This window comes from Pristiophorus japonicus, chromosome 5, assembly GCF_044704955.1.
Source record: "Pristiophorus japonicus isolate sPriJap1 chromosome 5, sPriJap1.hap1, whole genome shotgun sequence".
Classification (NCBI taxonomy): domain Eukaryota; kingdom Metazoa; phylum Chordata; class Chondrichthyes; family Pristiophoridae; genus Pristiophorus; species Pristiophorus japonicus.
Window position 1 is genome coordinate 96,170,168 of NC_091981.1, and position 22,544 is coordinate 96,192,711.

A 22,544-nucleotide genomic window follows, 5' to 3' on the forward strand; every position below is an offset into this window, starting at 1 on the left:
AGGCTGTAGTTACTGCTGCAGAAGTTGACAGATTTCAGTCATGACTTCTTTAATGAATTGAAGACATCACATCCACTGGTTGTCACTGAAGTTTAGGTAAGAAAATTGGTCCCTGAAGGCCCTTCATGGCTATTGTTTCCCCCTCCTCCTCCTTCTTCTAGCAGCTTGTCCTGCTCTGCGAGGCCTCTCTTCATACTTCCAGCTATGCTCAATTCCCAGACCACCCATGCCTGGAAGCAACTTCTTTCAGCATAATATTTTATAGAACAAAAAAAGACTATCCAGACTACTCCCTGTAGAGTATTCAAATTCTACAATCAAACAGCCAAGTGTAGGAACCCTCCAAAAATACATACAATTGCACTGATAGCCAGAAGAAATAATTCAGCAACTAATCTGTAAGTACTTCATGATCAATGTTCCCACTAACGCGCAGCGTTCTGGAGGATCCGTGCAGGCTGCTTACAGACTTTTCAATGTAAACAACTGCACATGTGCGAGAAATTGAATGGACCATGCAGCCAGTTATAGGGCCCGCACAGCAAAAAAAAATTACAGGGAATAATGTTCATGATCCCTTTAAATAACACGGGTGGGGAATCCTTCATTCTGCTTAACATCATGTTCAGCATTGGCTAGAGTGTGGAGTTGAAAAATTAGAGTGGTGGCTTCAAATCAGCATTGCACACTGATTTACGTCATTATCTCGCTGCTCTGCATGCTGCTGGTGGTCGTTAGGCACGCGCACAAGCCCCTTTACCAAGATGGCGTCTGCACAATACTCATCAAAAGCACGCATATGCATCTTGGAACACATTAATTGGCCATATAGCGCCTAACAAACAGGTGATATATGGCCCAAATTTGCCCCTAAATCATTAGGCTTCAGTACTTTTATGGCACTATTATATTACAGATTACCATTTAAAGCAGTACCTGCATGGTACCATAAAATTTGCAATGCTAAATTATACTGCCAAATATGCATTGTTCTGTGGCAGTATAATATTCAATGCATACATACTTAAATATATTTGAAACGGTTCTCTCATCAGCATTTGCCAATTTATTTAATGTTAGCAAAAAACTGACAGAACTCTTTGCCAGCATTTTAAATATTCCAAAGTGGACCAACTATGACTGCTTGGGAACGTTTTACAAATCGTTTTATAGGGAAACTATTTACTCCCGTTCACCTTGCTAAGGCCTCCTTGTGAATTTTGGGGCTATTGTTTTACTGTCTGTACTTAGAAATAATATCACTTTACCCTAATGTGTAGCCTTTTTTTTACATTAGATCATTGATTAATTAATATTTTTATATTAACTCCTGTAGTACCGAGCAACTGCACTTCCAGCCTTCAAGTACTATGTCACCTGTGCTTGCCTCATATTTTTCTGTATCTTCATCGTTCAGATTTTGGTGTTGCCAAAGTAAGTACATGTACACAATTCACTTCTGTGAATATATTAATGTCCTTGAAATATTAGGGGCAATTTCCCTGGGCTTTGCATCCAGAAGATTCTTATTCTCTTCCCCTTTGCATTTCTCCAAGAAGTGGAGAAAATGCCTGTATTACAATAGGCACAGGCTAAGGGTTGTCATGTCCTGGCTCTCCTGCTTCATTTTCCTCTCCAAAACTGAAAGGGAGCCATTTTGAAAGGTGTCTAGTAGACTTTGGGACTGTGCCCGGCCACTCTCTAGTCGATGGTCACAGAGGGGCAGGCACCAAAGACAACAGGGACCAAGCTAAGTCTTTTTTTTCATCTTCAAGGAACAGGATTCAATACAGAAGGCCTCGTGGCTGCTGTTTTTAGATAGCATTCGGAAGGACACGATTCCAGTGGCCATTCCCACTGCTGCAGGGTCTCCAACCGCTGGGCTTTTATGGTGTCTGCAGCTGAAGAGGGATCAATAATGTAAATTACATGAAAATGAATGCCATAGATCTTTGCACTCAGATTCAGTCCAGAAACAAACTACTCCCCCAAAAAACCTGGTGCAACTGATTCCAGTGCACCATTTAGATGCTGTCTCTCTTAAAGGACAGGCTGGCAATGTCAAGAAGAGTTTTGCTTTTTGAATAAAAAATGGTTTTGCTGATTGAAGGCTTGGTGCCGAATGTTGGTCATCTGTTACACCTAGTAATGGAGGTTGTGCTGTGCCACATCCTACGCTTTTTTGACAATGGCTTATTTGGAAGCAGATGAAGGGAAGCAACCTCAAGCTGTTTGATAGCTATTCACCTCAGCCTCTTCTAAGCCACTAACCACTGCAACTGATTTAGAATCCTCCCCCACTTGCTGAGCATATGCCTACTCCATGCCACTTGGAGTAAAAGGACAAGCTTCACAGTCAAATCAATACCCTCCTGTTACTCATTATTATTCTTTTACTCCATTTACCTCCTGGCAGTTGGCTAGATTGAGAGGTTGGCTGGTTGCTGGGTGGGAAAGCCAGCGGTAGAAAACAGCAGTCAGCAATCAGAAAAGGTCGAGGCATGATGGAGGGCTCAGAGCGTGGCAGCAAGGAGAGAGAGCTGGCTAGGAGGAAAGCTCAGGATCACAGGTTTGGTGTTGGGGAGGGGTTGGCAGATTGTGGGGGCGGCTGGGGCCAGCCTATTGCGGCAGGAGATTTGCTTAAGGGGCCGAGGGGAAGGACTCCTGCTCCTCCTGGCCCACAACCAGTGCTCGAAAAAGCACTTACCTGCTTGAGCTGGCTATTTCCACCTCCCTTTAGCTGCCTGGTTTCCCAAGCCCTGGGAAACATGGCCGGTCAGCGGTAAAATCAAATGGCTGCCAAAATCTGAAGAACTGAGACTCATTAGCATATTATAATCACAAACCTGCCCCTCCAGAGCCGGGTACTCACCAGATGTGGGTCGTGATTAAACCGGAAGTCGGCGCATTTGAGTGGTTTGGGGTCAGGTTTCATATATTTGCCAATTTAACCTCCGACCCCTCTCTCGCCCATCATGTGGGATTAAAATTACCCCCATTAACTTAAGAACATAGTATTCTTCATCAGAAGGTATCCAGATAAAATCCTTCCGTATTACCCGTTAAAGAAAACAAATCCTTTCTGGCCTCTCGTGAGGCTTTTATTCTGCGTCCTATTTAATGGTGCTGGTACCTTTAAAAGCCAGGGTGTGCACAGGCCTCTTCCTGTCTTCATAGCTGCAACCAAAACTATGCCCCTACTAAGATCAGTGATCAAGATTGAGTATCATCCCAGCATGTCCCTCCCTGTTTGGAAACAAAATAATGCTTGCTTTACAGATATGTATGCAAGTATATTATTTAGATGCAAATTTAGACTATTAATGAAATGCACCTTTAATGAGATGTATGTATCATTCATGATATCTACTCATCATAATTAATACACCTTTGAGGTATAATATTTTGAACTAATATGGGAATTAAATAATTTAATTACGTCTAAATAACTGAAAAAGTAAACTGAAGGGAAACACAGCATGTGAACTGATAAAATAATGGGTAAGTTGGTAGACAGGTAGAAATGAGAAGGATATAGGGCCTGTGCCTCAGTGCCATTTAAATCTTCCACTGTTTAAGTGGATTACCACCACTGTAGATTTTTCATATTGTAAAGTTAAAATCACCAACATACAATTCCTGTATTTGCGGAGGTGGGGGGAGACGGAGGGGGGTGGGGGGGGGGAAGGTGGGGGGCAGTCGAGGCATGAGGGGGAATGAGCCTGGCAATGCCGGAAATGTCAAAGTCCTGACGAATTTAAAGGCAGGACCTCATTATTAGTTTTTTACTCCATTTCCCTCCTCACAGTCAGCCAGATTAAGAGGCTGGTTGGCTGCCGGGTGGGAAAACCAGCAGTAGAAGGCCACAAACAAGGACCGTTCTTAAGTGTAACTTAAGTTGTATTGTAAAAATGTTCTTCACTTTATGAAAATGTTGTGACTTTCCCTTGACATTGTCATGATACGTAATAACAGAAGTGATAATTGACAGTTCTGCAATTGAATTTGATTTCTCTTCCCAATATCCTTTTGTAAGGAAGCACTTTACACTTGTAGATGCTGCTACAAGCGGATCTTTAAGATGCAAATTATCAACAAAATTGTTGATTTTTCACATGTAAAACTCAATTTATTCTTGATTCCGCAACTATGACGTTTGAGAAATGAATTCTTAACTGGTGAACCTGAGTTCAAATCATAGTTTAAACCATCATTTACATTATGTTTTCCTTAGTGACTTTGTTTTGCTATTGTCAACTGTGTCATCAATAAAAGCAAAGATAAAGAGCATAGTCTCCCTACCCACGTCAGTTCAGGAAATAAGCTACCACCAGTGGTAGGCTAGCCAACTGAAATACTATCAAAATCTTAGTAGACTTGACAATTGTCAGAACATTTCTCATTCCCCAAGCTTGATTCCAACCCTGGCAGGTTGACCAAGGAATTATATTAGGGCTGACTGCATAAAAAGTACCTATGATATATGCTGATGGAGAGTTGGTAATGTGAATCAAGCAAGCAGGGTTGAAATATAAAAGAGGGACTACAAGATAAAGCTTTACTAACCCCTCCATATTTTAATAGTTTAATACTGAGCATTTAATGATGCATTAAATATATCTATTCTTTGATTATCAGGTTGCGTATTTGATTTCTGTCTTTGCTTTTTATTCAGTAATAGTAATATATTCAATTTGACTGGTAGCATTGTTTGATGCTTTCCTGTTTTGCCTGACTATGTGCACCTATATTACTAGTGAATTTGATGGACATTTAATATAAGGCTCATACGACAAATGTGGTCTTTACTTGCTACAGATTTTGCTTTGTTAAGTGACTTATGTAATGCACATCAACAGAGTCAATGAGAGCAATTTCATTTTTAAATAGGAGTGCTAACTTCTATTTTATTCTCTCCATGCCGTGGTTGGCCATGGTACACACCAACTGCTTTCCAGACATCAACCTCCATACTTCCTTGTCAGCCTCCACCCATGCACACTTGAATTGGATGCTAAGATGTGGAAATGTGTGTTGACAGCAGCTTGGGACAAATCTCTCACTAAGTTTTTCCTTTTTAGAGGAAGGCTAGACCTCTCATCAGTGCTTTTCCACAGTGGCTGAGATTGGAAATCAGAAAAATGAGGACTCACAATCTTAAACTCACATCATTCCATGGTGCTGCAATATAGGGATTCTACAAGCCATTGAATCCAATATCCATCAGCAGAAGTTCTTTAAGTGTTAGCTGGCTTACTTAGAATCACTTTCAACCGTCCCACCCCCCGCCACCCCTCCACTCCCCCTCCCCCTCCTCCCATCCAACGGAGATTCTGAGCTTAGTTCCGGTACTTGACAGCATAATCTAAACTGGTACGCAGCTGGAGATGTGTCCTTCAGATGACACATTAAACCAAGATCCCAAGATCTTATCTGCCTAGTCCAGTGGTTCATGTAGATGTTAATGATTCTATGGCACTATTAAAAGATGAGCAGATTCCTGGCCAGCATTCTTCTCTCAATCAACATCACCAGAATAAATTGCCATTCATCTCATTCCTACTTGTGGAGCCTTGTGTGTAAAAGGGCTACCACATTTACCTGCATAACAAAAGTGACTGCAATTCAAAAAGTAATTCAATATATGCGACACACTTTGGGATATCTTGAGAGATGTGAGGTACTGTTTTGATGGCAGGCAAAAGTTGAAACACGTATTGGTTAATTCAGCAACTGTTAATATTATTTGTGTAAGTGATCAAAATTACATTTATTTTAAATGAAATATTTGGATTTCTTGTAGAACTTCTGTTCTTGGAATTTCATTTGGAACTGCTTTCCTCACACTCGTCTTCATCCTCTTCATCTGTTTTGCAGGACAGCTTCTGGTGGGTGTTCGTGTCTTTCTTTTAGGATAAAGATGATAATAAATTAACAGACAAATATTTATATTCATGTGATTGATCAGTTAGATAATATCAGATATATTTATATATGTATGTATGTCTATGATGAAGAATTCACCCACAGCAGTTAGAAAAACAGGTTAATTTTCTTAAAATGTATTGCAACATTGATTCAAGAAACCAGTGCTAAAAGTTTCCCGTCCTTAGGCAAGCTGTTCTTTTAAAACAAAATCATGATCTCCTTTCATTCTTCCTCTTCTTAAAGTAGAATATAATTCAATGGCTGCTGGCCACAGTGTGCTATTGTTCTCAAATGGCCATTTAAAAAAATATCTCAGCCTACATAATGAATCCGACAGTTTTTTTTGTTCGTCCAACATCACAATTGAGCCCAGCCAGCACAGAGGGAGAGCACAATTAACCAACAGCTAAAGCAAACTGATAGAATTTAGGGGGAGAAATTGGACAGCGCCCCATTTGGGGCGCTAACTTTTAAAAGTTTGAAAAATTAGTGGCAGGCACTAATGTTTTCAAACTTTTTTTAAAATCGCCATTTCGGTTCCAAGATGGAAGTGGAGCGCTAAATCAAGCACTTCACTTCCTTCCTGCAGCGCAAGAGGCAGCAGGTGGGACGGTGGGTGTGCAGCGCTGCACACTGGGCCATGCAGCACTGCCGCGTTCGAAGGCTCCTTCCCTACCTTAAAGGAAGAGCCATTGCTGCAGGCTCTGCAAAAGAAGACTTACCTGGACCCCAACGGCTGCCGCGTTGAGCACTGTAACAGAGTGCCGGGCTGATTGATCGCGGGCAGGAAACCAGGTAAAAAATTCGAAACAGAGATTGTAATTAATTTTTTACTTACCTTGACCACGTCGCCTTTAAGCATCGTCCCCGAAGCACCCGGCCTCCCGATTGACGCCTCCTGCATCTGCCGGTGTTGTCGCCCGGCAATGCTGCAGGGGGTGGAATGTAAGTTCGGGTGGGGCGCTACCGGAGTTATGCACATGGCGATGACATCTCGAAGGAGATTGGGGTGCAACGCTGTACCGCCGCCACAAAACTCACATCGAATTTACCATGAGTCGCTGATCTCACCGCACCCAGTCGTGAACCCATTTGCACCCCGTAATCGCCCCCGGAGGCTCTAATGGGAAGTGCAAAGGAGCCCAGTTTCTCCCCTTTAGAATTTAAGAGAGCAATGTATTTGTACTACTATGTGGTATTAAGTTTGGAAAAACCACAGGAGACATATACATTAATCTGCTTTAGCACTACACAGAGTGGATATTCAAGAGTGACAAAAGGGTCAACATGCAGCTCAACCATTCTGAAGCTACTAGGTAGTGGAGGTTGCGGGTTTTGGAGCCTTGGTGATTTCCTGCAGTGTATCCTGTAGATAGGACACATTGCACGCATGGTGGGGGAGAAAGTGGATATTTAAACTAGTTGATAAGATGCCAGTCAAGTGGATTGCTTTGTTAAGCATGGTGTTGAGCATTATTGAGTGTTGTTGCAGCTGCATTCATCCAGGCAAGTGGAATGTACTCCATCACTTGACTCCGAGGGACTGCCTAAGAAGAGAGGAGATTCCATCACACTTCTTACTTGTGGGTTATAGTTGATGGAGAGGGTTTAGGGAGTCAGGATGTGAGCAACTCGCTGCAGAACACCCAGCTTCTGACCTGCTGAAATAGCCACGACATTTATGTGGCTGTTCCAGTTGTGTTTCTGATTAATAGTGACCCCCAGGATATTAATGGTGGGGTCTTGGTGATGGTAATCCCATTGAATGTCAGGAGAAAGGGCTAAGGCTCTCTCTTGCTGGTGATAAATAATAGTTGTTGTTGTTTCTTTTGTTGTGATGGTCATTGTTTGGTACTTGTGTAGCACTAATGTTACTTGCCATTTATCAGCTCAAGCCTCGATGTTGTCCAAGTCTTGCTGCATACAGGCATAGACTGCTTCATTATCTGATAAATTGTGAATGGAGCCGAAAACTATGAAATCACTGTCAACAAACAGCCCCATTCTGATATAACGATGAAGTGAAAATCAATGATAAAAGAGCTGAAGATAGTTGAGGCTAGAACATTGCCCTGAGGAACCCCTGCAGCAATGACCTGGATGGCTACTCACCAATGTCTGTCTTCTTAGTTTCTCAGCATTACCCGAGTCTTGGTGATGATGTAGGTACTTCCCAAGAAGCATCTGAGTTCCCGGGCAATGATGGCAGTGCGGCATTCCAGTCAGTTGCTGTTGGGGTTGTCCATGAGGGTCCTGACATTCCAAGTCCCGAACTTCACTTTGAAGGGGTGGAAGAGGCCTGTTCGTGAGTTCTTTTAATGTGGGGTGGCCATTGCACACCGGCTGCCACACGGGCTTAGTAGAGCAAGGTCTTGGTCCAGTACCAAGGAGATCCAAGATGACTGGAGACCAGGCTCCACTGTATGGGCCTAGTTGCCTATGGTGGGATGCAAGCCGTAAGCTCGGCGCTGAGCAGCGCCCTTTGGTGAGATGGTGAGAGATCCGAGGCGTGGAAAGTGGGGGTGAGAGATTTGAGGTAATGCTTCCCTTTCTCAGGTATTAGCTCCTGACTGAGGGCAGGCATTGAGATGGCCAGAGGTCCACTTCGTGGAAGGAGGAGAGGTCGGAGGGGCCACAGCCATTGTGCACACCATGTACTTGCCAAGGGTTCTGTGGTTGAGTGGGATGGAATCAGGAGCAGATGGAATCCTCGCTGAGGCACTAAAGTATGGCAGAGAAGCACTATTGGCATGAATGCATGACCTCATCTTTCTTATCTGGAAGGAGGAGAGCATGCCAGGAGATCTCAGAGATGCGGTAATCGTGACCATCTTCAAAAAAGGGGACAAGTCCGACTGCGGCAACTACAGAGGAATTTCCCTGCTGTCGGTCACTGGGAAAGTCATCGCTAGAATCCTCCCCAACCGTCTTCTCCTTGTGGTTGAAGAGCTCCTCTCAGAGTCACAATGCGGATTCCATCCATAAGGGATACAACGGACATGATCTTCACCACGCGACAACTACAAGAGGAACAGCAGGGAACAGCACCAATCCTTGTACATGGCCTTCTTTGACCTCACAAAGACCTTTGACACTGTCAACCGTGAGGGACTATGGAGCGTTCTCCTCCGTTTTGGCTGCCCTCAAAAGTTTGTCACCATCCTCCGCCTGCTCCACGACGACATGCAAGCCGTGATTCGGACCAACGGTTCCACCACAGACCCAATCTACGTCCGGACCGGGATCAAGCAGGGCTGTGTTATCGTGCCAACGCTCTTCTCGATCTTCCTCGCTGCAATGCTCCATCTCACTGTCAACAAGCTCCCCTCTGGAGTGGAACTAAACTATAGAACCAATGGGGACCTGTTCAACTTTCGTCGTCTCCAGGCTAGATTCAAGATTGCCCCATCCTTGTCATCGAACTACAGTATGTGGACGACGCTTGCAACTGTACACATCTGCACAGGAAGAGAGTGTTTGAAGACCAGGACCTCAAATCTGGCAACAAGCTTATAGTCTACAGGGCAGTAGTGATACCTGCCCTCCTATATGGCTCAGAGATGTGGACCATATGCTGTTGAACCTCAAAGCGCTGGAGAAATACTACCAGCGCTGCCTCCACAAGATCCTGCAAATCTACTGGGAGGATAGACACACCAATGTCAATGTTCTCAATCAGGCCAACATCCCCAGCATCGAGGCACTAACCACACTTGACCAGCTCCGATGGGCGGGCCATATCGTCCGCATGTCCGACACGAGACTCCAAAAGCAAGCTCTCTACTCGGAACTCCGACATGGCAAGCGAACCCCTGGTGGACAGAGGAAAGGTTTAACGGATACCCTCAAAGCCTCACCGAGAGCATGCAGAAATCAAGTGCAGACAGCGGAAGGAGTGTGCGGCAAACCAGACACCCCACCCACCCTTTCCTTCAACAACTGTCTGTCGCATCTGTGACAGAGACTGTAATTTCTGTATTGGACTGTACAGTCACCTGAGAACTCACTTTCAGAGTGGAAGCAAGTCTTCCTCGATTTCAAGGGACTGCCTATGATGATGATGACTTCCTAAGACCAGTGAAATAAATCAGTTTGTACCAAGAATAATAGAACTAGTTGGTCTCCTTCATAGACCAAGTGTATTCGGATTTTTTCTCTTCGGATTGCTTGCATAAGCATTATTGAACACAAAAAAGTCTTGACCCTCTAGCTGCAATGACTGACTGTTTTTTTTATAAAGTATAGCATTTAAAATCTTCTCCAATACCATCACTGCGTACAAATTATTAAGATCCACAGTTTGTCATTCTCAGGTGTTAAATTTAAGACGCACAGCACACTTTATTAATTCTCCTTAATTATTGTTATCTTCCCTTTTTCAATGATTCCCAATTTATGATGTAAATAAGCAACTTGTAAAGAAAATTGAGCAAGGAACTTAAAATACAATGAGCTATGTGTAGATGAATATGCATATTTTGCCTAAAATTGCAGAGGTCACAATGTTCCAATCCTCCTTAAATATAGGGGTGGTGCCAGTGAACTGGAAGATTGCAAATGCTACACCTTTGTTCAAAATAGGGGAAAAGGATAAACCTGGCAATGACACTTCAGTCAGTTTAACATTGGTGGTGGGGAAGCTTTTCGAAACAATAATGCAGGAGAAAATTAACAGCCACTTGGACAAGCGTGGGCTAATAAAGGAGAGCCAACACGGATTTGTTAATTGTGATCGACTAACTTGATTGAGTTTTTTTAATGAGGTAACAGAGAGGGTGGATGAGGGCAGTGCAATTAATGGTGTTTTTCAAAAGGTGTTTGATAAAGTACAAGATATTAGGCTTGTTAGCAAAATTGAAGCTCATGGGATAAAAGGTGCAGTCACAGAATAGATGTAAAATTGGCTAAAGGATAGAAAACAGAGGGTTTGAAATTGACCATTGCCCCAGTTGGGGGCGGTAACCTCTCCGGGGCCGGACATTCTGCACCTGATGCAACAAGTGGTTAGGATTTAGAATGCACTGCATGATAGAGTGGTGGATACAGATTCAATAGTAGCATTCAAAAAGTAATTGGATACATACTTGAAGAATAAAAAATTGCAGGGATATGGGGAAAGAGTGGGGGAGTAGGACTAACTGGAATGCTCTTCGAAAGAGCCAGCGCAGACACCATGGGCTGATTGGTCTCCTTCTGTGCTGTACTATTCTATGATTTTATGATTCTGCATGGTGAATAGGGTGACAGCAGGAAAATGTGGGCTTCAAAGATCTTGAATAAATGATGATCTTGCCTCTGCACATTGGGACACAGCTTCACAGTTCGAATAATGCCTTCTTAAGTGTTTTTGAAGCAAGTGTCAATGTTGTGTGGACAGCACGTAAGGGCTGCAACTCAAATGAAGCAGCAGAATCTTTTTGGACCAAAAAAATCTGATTGTTAACTGGATCCACCAAAGATGAGATGTAAACCTTTCAAGGTTATACCAAGTGCATCTCTGCAGTTTTAAAGTAGTAATATGTGGCATATGTTTTTATCATCGTCATCTTAGGCAGTCCCTCTGAATCAAGGAAGACTTGCTTCCATTCTTAAAAATGAGTCCTTAGGTGGCTGAACAGTCCAATACAAGAACCACAGTCCCTGTCACAGGTGGGACAGATAGTTATTGAGGGAAGGGGTGGGTGGGACTGGTTTGCTGCACGCTCTTTCTGCTGCCTGCGCTTGATTTCTGCATGCTCTCGACGATGAGACTCGAGATGCTCGGCGCCCTCCCGGATGCACTTCCTCCACTTAGGACCGTCTTTGGCCAGGGATTCCCAGGTGTCAGTGGGGATGTTACACTTTTTCAGGGAGGCTTTCAGGCCCTGTAACATTTCCTCTGTGCCCCTTTGGCTCGTTTGCCGTGAAGGAGTTCTGAGTAGAGCGCTTGCTTTGGGAGTCTCATGTCTGGCATGCGAACAATGTGGCCTGCCCAGTGGAGCTGATCAAGTGTGGTCAGTGCTTCAAAGCTGGGGATGTTGGCCTGGTCGAGGGCGCTAATGTTGGTGCATCTGCCCTCCCAAAGGATTTGTAGGATCTTGCGGAGGCATCATTGTGGTATTTCTCCAGTGACATGAGATGTCTACTGTACATGGTCCATTTCTCCAAGCCATACAGGAGGGAGGGTATTACTACAGCCCTGTAGATCATGAGCTTGGTTGAAGTTTTGAGGGCCTGGTCTTCAAACACTCTTTTCCTCAGGTGGCAGAAGGCTGCACTGGCGCACTAGAGGTGGCGTTGATATGTTTTTATACAGGAATAATATATTCAAATACTTAATTGTTATCAAAAGGAGGTTGGAGATTCTGCAGCATTTTAATCTTGTTAAATACATAACTAATGGTTTGTTTAACAAAAATTTAGTTTTCTAATTTTCCACTTTTGCTGGCAGTAATTTATACTAGCAAAACCAAAAGCATTTAAGCTGACAGAAATTGTTAATTTGGACACAATGCAATTTTCTTTTAAACAGGTTTAATTGTATTGTTTCTTTTGCATCTAGCAATGTAGCAAAAAGGCTTCAGCATCCTTGTTGTGGATTTTGAAATCATCTGAGATAATTGCCAACACGCCTTTGCCGCGTCTTATTCTCACAATGACAACCACCACAGTTATATTAGTTATGGCCATATTTAACATGGTAAGTATGTTATTATATAATTAAACCAAATCGGCTTTGATTCTTTTAACATTATAGAATTAATCTTCGTTATTAAATTAATTTTATGTGCTGCTATATTAAATCATCTCTATTTAGTTTTCTTTCCTCTTGTTTCATGGACCATTCACAAATGCAATCCCTTGGAATTGAGGAGGACTTGCTTCCCCTCTTAACATGAGTTCTTAGGTGGCTGAACAGTCCAATACGAGAACCACAGACTCTGTCACAGGTGGGGCAGATAGTCGTTGAGGGAAGGGGTGGGTGGGACTGTTTTGCCGCACGCTCTTTCCGCTGTCGACACTTGTTTTCAGCATGCTCTTGGCAATGAGACTCGAGGTGCTCAGCGCCCTCCCAGATGCACTTCCTCCTCTTAGGGCGGTCTCTGGCCAGGGACTCCTAGGTGACAGTGGGGATGTTGCGCTTTATCAGTGAGGCTTTAAGGATGTCCTTGTAACGTTTCCACTGTCCACCTTTGGCTCGTTTGCCATGAAGAAGTTCCGAGTAGAGTGCTTGCTTAGAGTATAGATTAGAGTATAAACAAATGCTTGCACCCAGGTTTCTGCCAGAATTACTATTAAGTTGGTTATCCAGGTTTGTGTAAGAATGAGCTACAGTCGACTTGCTCTCTGATTTCTTCTCAGTGCACAGCAGAGAAGCATATTGCATATGTTTGCTCAGTGTTTAGGTGTTCTAACATGCTGTGCTGCCATTCTGCCCTTTCACCCTTTGATATCCAACTATTTATTATGCCAGATGTAGAGCGGATATCCCTGGTCTCCAAGCAGCCACCCTTGGGTTTGACGTGGTGGCTGGAATGTTGCCAGCACACTGGACTGGCGCAGGATGAAGGCATCGTGACTGTTGCCAGAATACCAGGCATTCACCATTAGGATGCGCTGGGTGTGGTTACACATCAACTGCATATTAAGTAAGTGGCAGCCTTTGTAGTTACGGAACATCTCAGGATTGCTATTCAGCACCCGCAAAGTCACGTGTGTGCAGTCGATGGCACCCTGCACCATGGAGAAGCCTGATATCCTGGCAAAGCCACATGCTCACTCATCCTGTTTTTCTCTGTTAGACAGAGGACAACGAAGTCCCTTCTCCTGGAGTATAAAGCCTCTGACCTCCCGGATGTAACAATGGACAGCGAACTGGGAGATAGTAGCTATATCTCCTGCTCCATATGGGAAGAATCCAGTGTCGAAATCATTGAGGACCACGGTGAACTTGAGGGCCACTGGCAGTGCATGCTCTGAGGCAGCAGGTCTTATTTCAATAGTGGCAGAGTTCTATGACCACTTCCTTGATGAAGATAAGCCTCCTAATACACTACTCCTCACTTCAGTGGAGTTAAGAAAAGTGCTCTCAGAAGACCCTAGGTGGATAAGGTCTCCTGCTGAGAGCCCTCCTGCCCCTCTTCTCCTCCCCATGCGAGCACGTTCTCCTCTTCTTCGCTGCCTCCATTCCATATTTCTGTCATATTCGAGCATGAGGGGATCTGCAAGCAGAACCCCCATGACTGGGAGCAAGTGGTGCAAACAGAACTCTTTAAATAAGAAGCAAGGGTTTTCCACTTGCAGCTTCACTCCCTGTCATCCCACCAACTTTAAGTAAGTGCAGAAAGCTCCAAAAAGTTGCACAAACTTATACAGAGCCCGCAGAAATCAAACAGCAAGTCAGTTGCTGATCTCTTTAAATAGAGCTGCTGGGGGGGCTGCGTTTTGCTGCTGGATGCATGTCCAGCTCTTCGTGATTTGGAGAGGGTGTTGAATGGAATGGCGACATCGAAAATGGGAGGTCTTCCATCAAATTAGTGTCGCACACTGATTGATGTCATGATCTTTTTCTTTTCTTATGAGTAGGTAACCTTTGTTGCCAAATTAAGTTAATTTAAGGGTTAAGTCATGGCACAAGAGCCCAGACCCTATGTGTGCAGGACGTGTATCTAGCTGCAGCTCCTGACAGACCGCATTGCGGCACTGGAGCTGCGCATGGATTCACTCTGGAGCATCCGCGATGCTGAGGATGTCGTGAATAGCACGTTTAGCGAGCAGGTAAAGGTTACACAGGCAGAGAGGGAATGGGTGACCATCAGGAAGAGCAGTGAAAGGAAGGTAGTGCAGGGATCCCCTGCGGTCACCTCCCTCCAAAACAGATATACCATTTTGGGTACTGTTGGGGGAGATGGCCCATCAGGGGAAGGCAGCAGCAGCTAAGTTCATGGCACCATGGGTGGCTCTGCTGCACAGGAGGGCAGGAAAAAGAGTGGGAGAGCGATAGTGGTAGGGAATTCTATTGTAAGAGGAATAGATAGGCATTTCTGCGGCCTGCGAGACTCCAGGATGGTATGTTGCCTCCCTGGTGCAAAGGTCAAGGATGTCTCAGAGCGGCTGCAGGGCATACTGGAAGGGGAGGGTGAACAGCCAGTTGTCGTGATGCATATAGGTACCAACGATGTAGGTAAAAAACAGGATGAGGTCCTACAAACTGAATTTAGGGAGTTAGGAGTTCAATTAAAAGGTAGGACCTCAAAGGTAGTAATCTCAGGATTGCTACCAATGCCACGTGCTAGTCAGAGTAGAAATAGCAGGATAGTTAAGATGAATACGTGGCTTGAGGAATGGTGCAAGAGGGAGGGCTTCAAATTCCTGGGACATTGGAACCGGTTCTGGGGGAGGTGGGACCAGTACAAACCAGGTTTTCACCAGGGCAGGACTGGAACCAATCCTAGTGTTTGCTAGTGCTGTTGGGGAGAGTTTGAACTAATATGGCAGGGGGATGAGAATCTATGCAGAGAGACAGAGGGAAGTAAAATGGGGGCAGAAGCAAAAGGTAGAAAGAAGATAAGGAAAAGTGGAGGGCAGAGAAATCAAAGGCAAATATCAAAAAGGGGCGCATTACAACATAATTCTAAAAGGACAAAGAGTGTTAAAAAAACAAGCCTGAAGGCTCTGTGTCTCAATGCGAGGAGCATTCGTAATAAGGTGGATGAATTAACTGCGCAGATAGCTGTTAACGGATATGATGTAATTGGGATTACGGAGACATGGCTCCAGGGTGACCATAGCTGGGAACTCAACATCCAGGGGTATTCAATATTCAGGAAGGATAGACAGAAAGGAAAAGGAGGTGGGGTAGCGTTGCTGGTTAAAGAGGAGATTAACGCAATAGTAAGGAAGGACATTAGCTTGGATGATGTGGAATCTGTATGGATAGAGCTGCGGAACACCAAAGGGCAGAAAACGCTAGTGGGAGTTGTATACAGACGACCAAACAGTAGTAGTGATGTTGGGGATGGCATCAAACAGGAAATTAGGGATGTATGCAATAAAGGTACAACAGTTATCAAAAGTGACTTTAATCTACATATAGATTGGGCTAACCAAACTGGTAGCAATAAGGTGGAGGAGGATTTCCTGGAGTGTATAAGGGATGGTTTTCTAGACCAATATGTCGAGGAACCAAGTAGAGAGAATTCTAGTTGGTAGAATTCTTCATTAAGATGGAAGGTGACACAGTTAATTCCGAGACTAGGGTCCTGAACTTAAAGAAAGGTAACTTCGATGGTATGAGATGTGAATTGGCTAGAATAGACTGGCAAATGAGACTTAAAGGGTTGACGGTGGATAGGCAATGGCAGACATTTAAGGATCACATGGATGAACTTCAACAATTGTACATCTCTGTCTGGCGTAAAAATAAAACAGGGAAGGTGACTCAACCGTGGCTAACAAGGGAAATTAGGAATAGTGTTAAATCCAAGGAAGAGGCATATAAATTGGCCAGAAAAAGCAGCAAACCTGAGGACTGGGAGAAATTTAGAATTCAGCAGAGGAGGACAAAGGGTTTAATTCGGAGGGGGAAAATGGAAAATGAGAGTAAGCTTGCAGGGAACATATAAACTGACTGTAAAAGCTTCTATAGATATGTGAAGAGAAAAAGATTAGTGAAGACAAATGTAGGTCCCTTGCAGTCAGAATCAGGTGAATTTATAATGGGGAACAAAGAAATGGCAGACCAATTGAACAAATACTTTGGTTCTGTCTTCACTAAGGAAGACACAAATAACCTTCCGGAAATAATAGGGGACTGAGGGCCTAGTGAGAAGGAGGAACTGAAGGAAATCCTTATTAATCAGGAAATTGTGTGAGGGAAATTGATGGGATTGAAGGCCGATAAATCCCTAGGGCCTGATAGTCAGCATCCCAGAGTACTTAAGGAAGTGGCCCTAGAAATAGTGGATGCATTGGTGCTCATTTTCCAACATTCCATAGACTCTGGATCAGTTCCTATGAATTGGAGGGTAGCTAATGTAACCCCACTTTTTAAAAAAGGAGGGAGAGAGAAAACAGGGATTTATAGACTGGTTAGCCTGACATCAGTAGTGGGGGAAATGTTGGAATCATTTATTAAAGATGTAATGGCTGCGCATTTGGAAAGCAATGACAGGATCGGTCCAAGTCAGCATGGATTTATGAAAGGGAAACCATGCTTGACAAATCTTCTAGAGTTTTTTGAGGATGTAACTAGTAGAGTGGACAAGGGAGAACCAGTGGATGTGGTGTATTTGGACTTTCAAAAGGCTTTTGACAAGGTCCCACACAAGAGATTGGTGTGCAAAATTAAAGCACATGGTATTGGGGGTAATGTATTGAAGTGGATAGAGAACTGGTTGGCAGACAGGAAGCAGAGAGTCGGGATAAACAGGTCCTTTTCAGAAAGGCCGGCAGTGATTAGTTGGGTACCGCACGGTTCAGTGCTGGGACCCCTGCTATTTACAATATACATTAATGATTTAGACGAAGGAATTGAATGTAATATCTCCAAATTTGCAGATGACACTAAGCTGGGTGGCAGTGTGAGCTGTGAGGAAGATGCTAAGGGGCTGCAGGGTGACTTAGACAGGTTAGGTGAGTGGGCAAATGCATGGCAGATGTAGTATAATGTAGATAAGTGTGAGGTTATCCACCGGTGGCAAAAACACGAAGGCAGAATATTATTTGAATGGTGACAGATTAGGAAAAGGGGAGGTGCAACGAGACCTGGGTATCATGGTACATCAGTCATTGAAAGTTGGCATGCATGTACAGCAGGTGGTGAATAAGGCAAATGGCATGTTGGCCTTCATAGCTAGGGATTTGTGTATAGGAGCATGGAGGTCTTACTGCAGTTGTACAGGGCCTTGGTGAGGCCACACCTTGAATATTATGTACAGTTTTGGTCTCCTAATCTGAGGAAGGACATTCTTGCTATTGAGGGAGTGCAACGAAGGTTCACCAAACTGATTCCCGGGATGGCAGGACTGACATAGGAGAAGAGACTGAATCGACTGGGCCTGTATTCACTGGAGTTTAGAAGAATGAGAGAGGATCTCATAGAAACATATAAAATTCTGACGGGACTGGACAGGTTAGATGCAGGAAGAATGTTCCGATGTTGGGGAAGTCCAGTACCAGAAGTCACAGTCAAGGATAAGGGGTAGGCCATTTAGGCCCGAGATGAGAAGAAACTTCTTCACTCAGAGAATTGTGAACCTGTGGAATTCTCTACCGCAGAGAGTTGATGATGCCAGTTCGTTAGATATATTCAAGAGGGAGTTAGATATGGCCCTTACGGCTAAAGGGATCAAGGGGTACGGAGAGAAAGCAGGAAAGGGGTACTGAGGTGAATGATCAGCCATGATCTTATTGAATGTTGGTGCAGGCTCGAAGGGCCGAATGGCCTACTGCTCCACCTATTTTCTATGTTTCTACGTTTCATAGCTCCTACTTCTAGCTACCCTATAGCTATTTTAATGTCCCTTAGCTGACCCTCAAAACCATTGGTTCTCGCTGTTAATCTTGCGTTGTCCCCCCGTAAGGACTGTTCATTTAACCTGGCCTCCATAACCTGGTACTGCAGGTATTCCCCCATATTATGGGTGGTCTCTTTCTGCGCGCATCTTTCCTCGCGCAACTCCTCCATTTGTCTACTCCAGCCTATCCCCCATACATCTGACCTGTCTTCAAACTCCATCAGCTCGTTTTTGAGCTTTGCAACCTGCTCCCTGAGCAGTTGAACTTGCTTCTGCAGACATAGGAGCCAAATCGCTTTCTCTTTGGACTTCCTGTGATCCTTGCTACCTGTCCACTCTGCGGCCCTATCCTGCAGACTCTCAGAGCGCAACATTTCCAGCACCCAGTGCTTAGACATGTTAACCTTTGTAAACACGTAGGAAGAAATTCTGTCCTCCATTCCGGAATTCTTGCCATCCAAACTGTCCATATCTAATCCACAACCTATTGTCCTGCTGCGGTCGGCAATATCTGTAACCGGTTTTTGTGGCAACCAATAAGCCCCGCCACAATCGCCGGTTATTGTAAGTGGTTTCGCCCCGCCCATACCGAGCAGGCAAACCCCCTTACTACAAGTTCTGGATGATAGGGATTACTGAGGACAGCATTTTCGGGCTCACCCGTACAGTGTTTATTCAGGTTAACAAAACCACCCCGCTCGTACACAGTACAAGCAATGTGCACACAACAGTACAGTTTACAACAGTATAACCCTGGCTTGTCCAACAAGCCCCTGTCATACTGACTTACCATGACATAAAGACACCCTCCCATGAACTAAACTATCAACGGACCCTTTCAACACGAAACCCCCTCTGGTTTAGTAAGAACATACAGTCACCCCCTTTCCCAGCTAAATGATCTTGTGGCGGTGTAGGCTTGGCAATGCTCATCTAGATTTTCCTTGATCTTGCTTGCAGCTTCTTCCCGTAAGTTTTAGCTACCTGGTTCTATAACGGCCTTGTGGTATGTGAGTCCCAGTCTGAGTCGAAGTCTGTCTCTGTTGGAAGAGCAAGGCTCAGCTCCTCTTGACGTTCGTTATGGTGAGCGCAGGAGAGAGAAAGAGAGGGAGAGCGCTATCCAAAACAGCTCTCTGATATACCCCCAATACACAGACCACTGTCTGTGTTTTAATGGATGCAGGGCCTCAGGGCATGGTTTCCAGACTTCCTCCCAGGTTTGGACTCCACTTGAGTCCTTTGTGGCCTCTTCCCGCCTTCTGGGGCCTGGCCTCCATGGTTGTCATGTATGTAACCTTTATGTAACAACACTGCAATACTGTATATACGTAAGAAATGCACACCTTGACCGCAGGGGGTGAACTTGTGGGAGACACTCCTCACCTGGTCATCCAGGTATATAAAGGGAGATCCCACGCAGGGTCATCACTTCTTGGTCCTGTGAATAAAGGTTCAAGTCATGGAGTGACCTTGTCCATAGAATGTGCCTCGTGTGGATTTGTGGTATTGTGTAAGGACCTTACATTGGCGACGAGAAACGGGAATCAACAACCCACGAGAATGGCCACCGGCAGCACAGATGAACGGTACAGTGTTGGTGAGGACTGGGACAATTTCATTGAGAGGCTCCAGCAGAGTTTTGTCACGAAGGACTGGCTGGGAAACGCAGCGGCCGGCAAGCGAAGGGCTCATCTGCTGACCAGCTGTGGACCTAAGACTTACACGCTCATGAAAGATGTGCTAGCACCCGAGAAGCCGGCAAACAAAACCTTTGAAGAGCTCAGCAAACTAATCGGTGAGCAGCTCAAACCGGCGAGCAGTGTACACATGGCCCTACACAGATTCCATACCCACCGACGTCGCTTTTGCTGCAATTAACCTTCACCCCTGAGGCCAGTTCAAACTGGTCGCATATTGTGAGCAATCCATGGACTGACTGCGGATCCGAGCTAAAGACGGTGACGTCATCCATGTACAGGAAGGTCTTGACCTGAGCTCCTCTGCTGCCTGGGATTGTCACCCCTCTAATGCCCACATCCTTCCTGATGGACTTGGCAAAGGGCTCGATACAGCACACAAACAAGACAGCGGAGAGAGGACAGCCTTGCCTGACTCCAGACCTGATCGGAAAGCTTTCAGTTTCCCACCCGTTGATTAGAACTGTGCTACTGATATCTGTGTAGAGCAGTTGAATCTAATTGCGGATACCCTCCCCAAACCCCATCTTGGAGACCATGTCCATCAGGTACGTGTGCGATATCCTGTCAAAGGCCTTCTCCTGGTCCAAGCTGATTAAACAGGTGTCCACCCTCCTGTCTCATGCAAATGAACTAAAAAAGAAGAAAAGTGCTCTGCGTGAGGGCAGCTAGCTATACAAGGGCAAGTACAGTATCACTTTCTTTCATTCCACCAGTTCATCAAACTGACTTATAGAATAATCAGAGCAACTTCCCAAACAAGCAAGAAAACCAGGACCTCGGTCCCTCTATTTTGGGAAGATAACGGCTAGGATTCTTGTGTTAAAATACACTTATTTTCAAGCAGTATTGAAGCATAAAATAAAGTAAAACAAGGCATGTGTGGCTTACTGCCACAAACCCACCCCAAAAGGTAGTCAACAACATCACTAATTGATATTGGCATCCGCCTGGAGCATACTTCTCCGTATGTAAGTGGAGCCGGGTGGGCATGCCAATGTTCCCACAACATTTATCCCAACTTCCACCCCTAACTTGACCTTCCAGAGCATTGCCACTCTAAAAGTGACACTTAAGTGGCGATTTAAAATTTTGTGGGTGAAGCTTGTCGAATATTTTCCTACAGTGATCTTTGGTTGGTGCTTGCCATGGAACGTCTCTGAAGACTTCTTCTGTTTGACTATTGGGGATAAAAGCAGAAAATGCTCGAAATAATTAGCAAGTCAGGCAGCATGTGTGGAGAGAGAAAAAGAGCTAGGGGCCAAAATTGCCCCTTTTTATATCCCTGTAAGCACCTCTGGGGCCCAGTGGCATTTTTGCCCAGGGGCGGGGGGGTGCTACCACCTCTGGGGAAATTGCCCCGATGATTAGGGGACTGCGCTGTCCCGGCAGTGCAGCGCCACGTGATCAGAGCCCTGGTCCGGGACACAGCCAGCGATGACGACATCACCGTGTGCACCAACCCCTCACCGTCCCATGGGGGAAATTGCCTCCGCAGGCCACGAGGCTAGCATGGGCGGATGTCAGCGCCAGCTTCATGGGTTGTGGACATCCGCCACCAGAGCGCCCCTTAAAGGAGAGGCGTTTAGCACCCCGAGCCACCATTTTAATTTGTCCATCGACTCTTGCGTCGACCCGACAATGGTGGCCCTCGCGCGACCAGGCTGGCATCATGCAGCCAGGCACTCCGTTTTGGCTGCTGGCCCGGTCAATTGCGTATCTGGTGGCTCAGTGGCGGCCACCAAAGGGCCTGCAGAGTGCACAGCGGCCCTCCCCTCTCAGTGCATGCCGCCCATGATTGCCCCTCAAAGGAAGCAGTGCAACGTAAAGGGAAGGGCCAATGCTGAGGACGCTGCGAAGAAACATATACATTGCTCGGCACCTGCGATATGATAGATCAGCCCCAATCACTCCAACCAAGTGCAACGCCGATCAATCACGGCAATACAGAAAGTGAAAAAAGAGCAGAGGCGTGAGAATTTGTTTTGGCCTGCTTGACCACCAATCCCTTTAACTACCATTCCGCAAGCGGCCGGCTGACCACACTACAGCTGCTGTTGTTGATGCTGGCGATACTGCAGGGGCGGATGCGAAGTTAGCATCTGGGGCGGTAATGGGGCGCTGTGAACTGGATGACATTATGATCTCTGGGGCGCAGGAAGTTCTCAAGGTAAGTTCGCGAGTGTTGTGTATCTGTAAAGCATGCACTCCCATGTTCCGCCACCAGGGAGCGCATCCCCTGAAGTCCCAAGGGATCCCAGCATTCCTTGGGAGCACTGTATATAAACCGGCCCCTAAGGCCTGTTCCTTACTCTGGAATGTCTTAATAAAGACTGAGGTTACTGTTACTTTAACCTTCCTGTGTGCAGTCTCATCTGTGTTAGGAACACAATAACTGGCGATGAGTATACGAATCCAACGC

General features: G+C 45.2%; 1 protein-coding gene across 1 annotated transcript in view; it reads left to right on the plus strand.

The window, feature by feature from the left end:
• adcy2b (adenylate cyclase 2b (brain)) overlaps window positions 1–22,544 on the plus strand; it is a 796,633-nt gene that overhangs the window by 566,184 nt on the left and 207,905 nt on the right. The window contains exons 14-16 of the mRNA XM_070879907.1: window positions 1,337–1,434; window positions 5,804–5,888; window positions 12,470–12,607. Coding sequence (XP_070736008.1) covers window positions 1,337–1,434; window positions 5,804–5,888; window positions 12,470–12,607 — 321 coding nt within the window. The remainder of the gene's footprint in view (window positions 1–1,336; window positions 1,435–5,803; window positions 5,889–12,469; window positions 12,608–22,544) is intronic.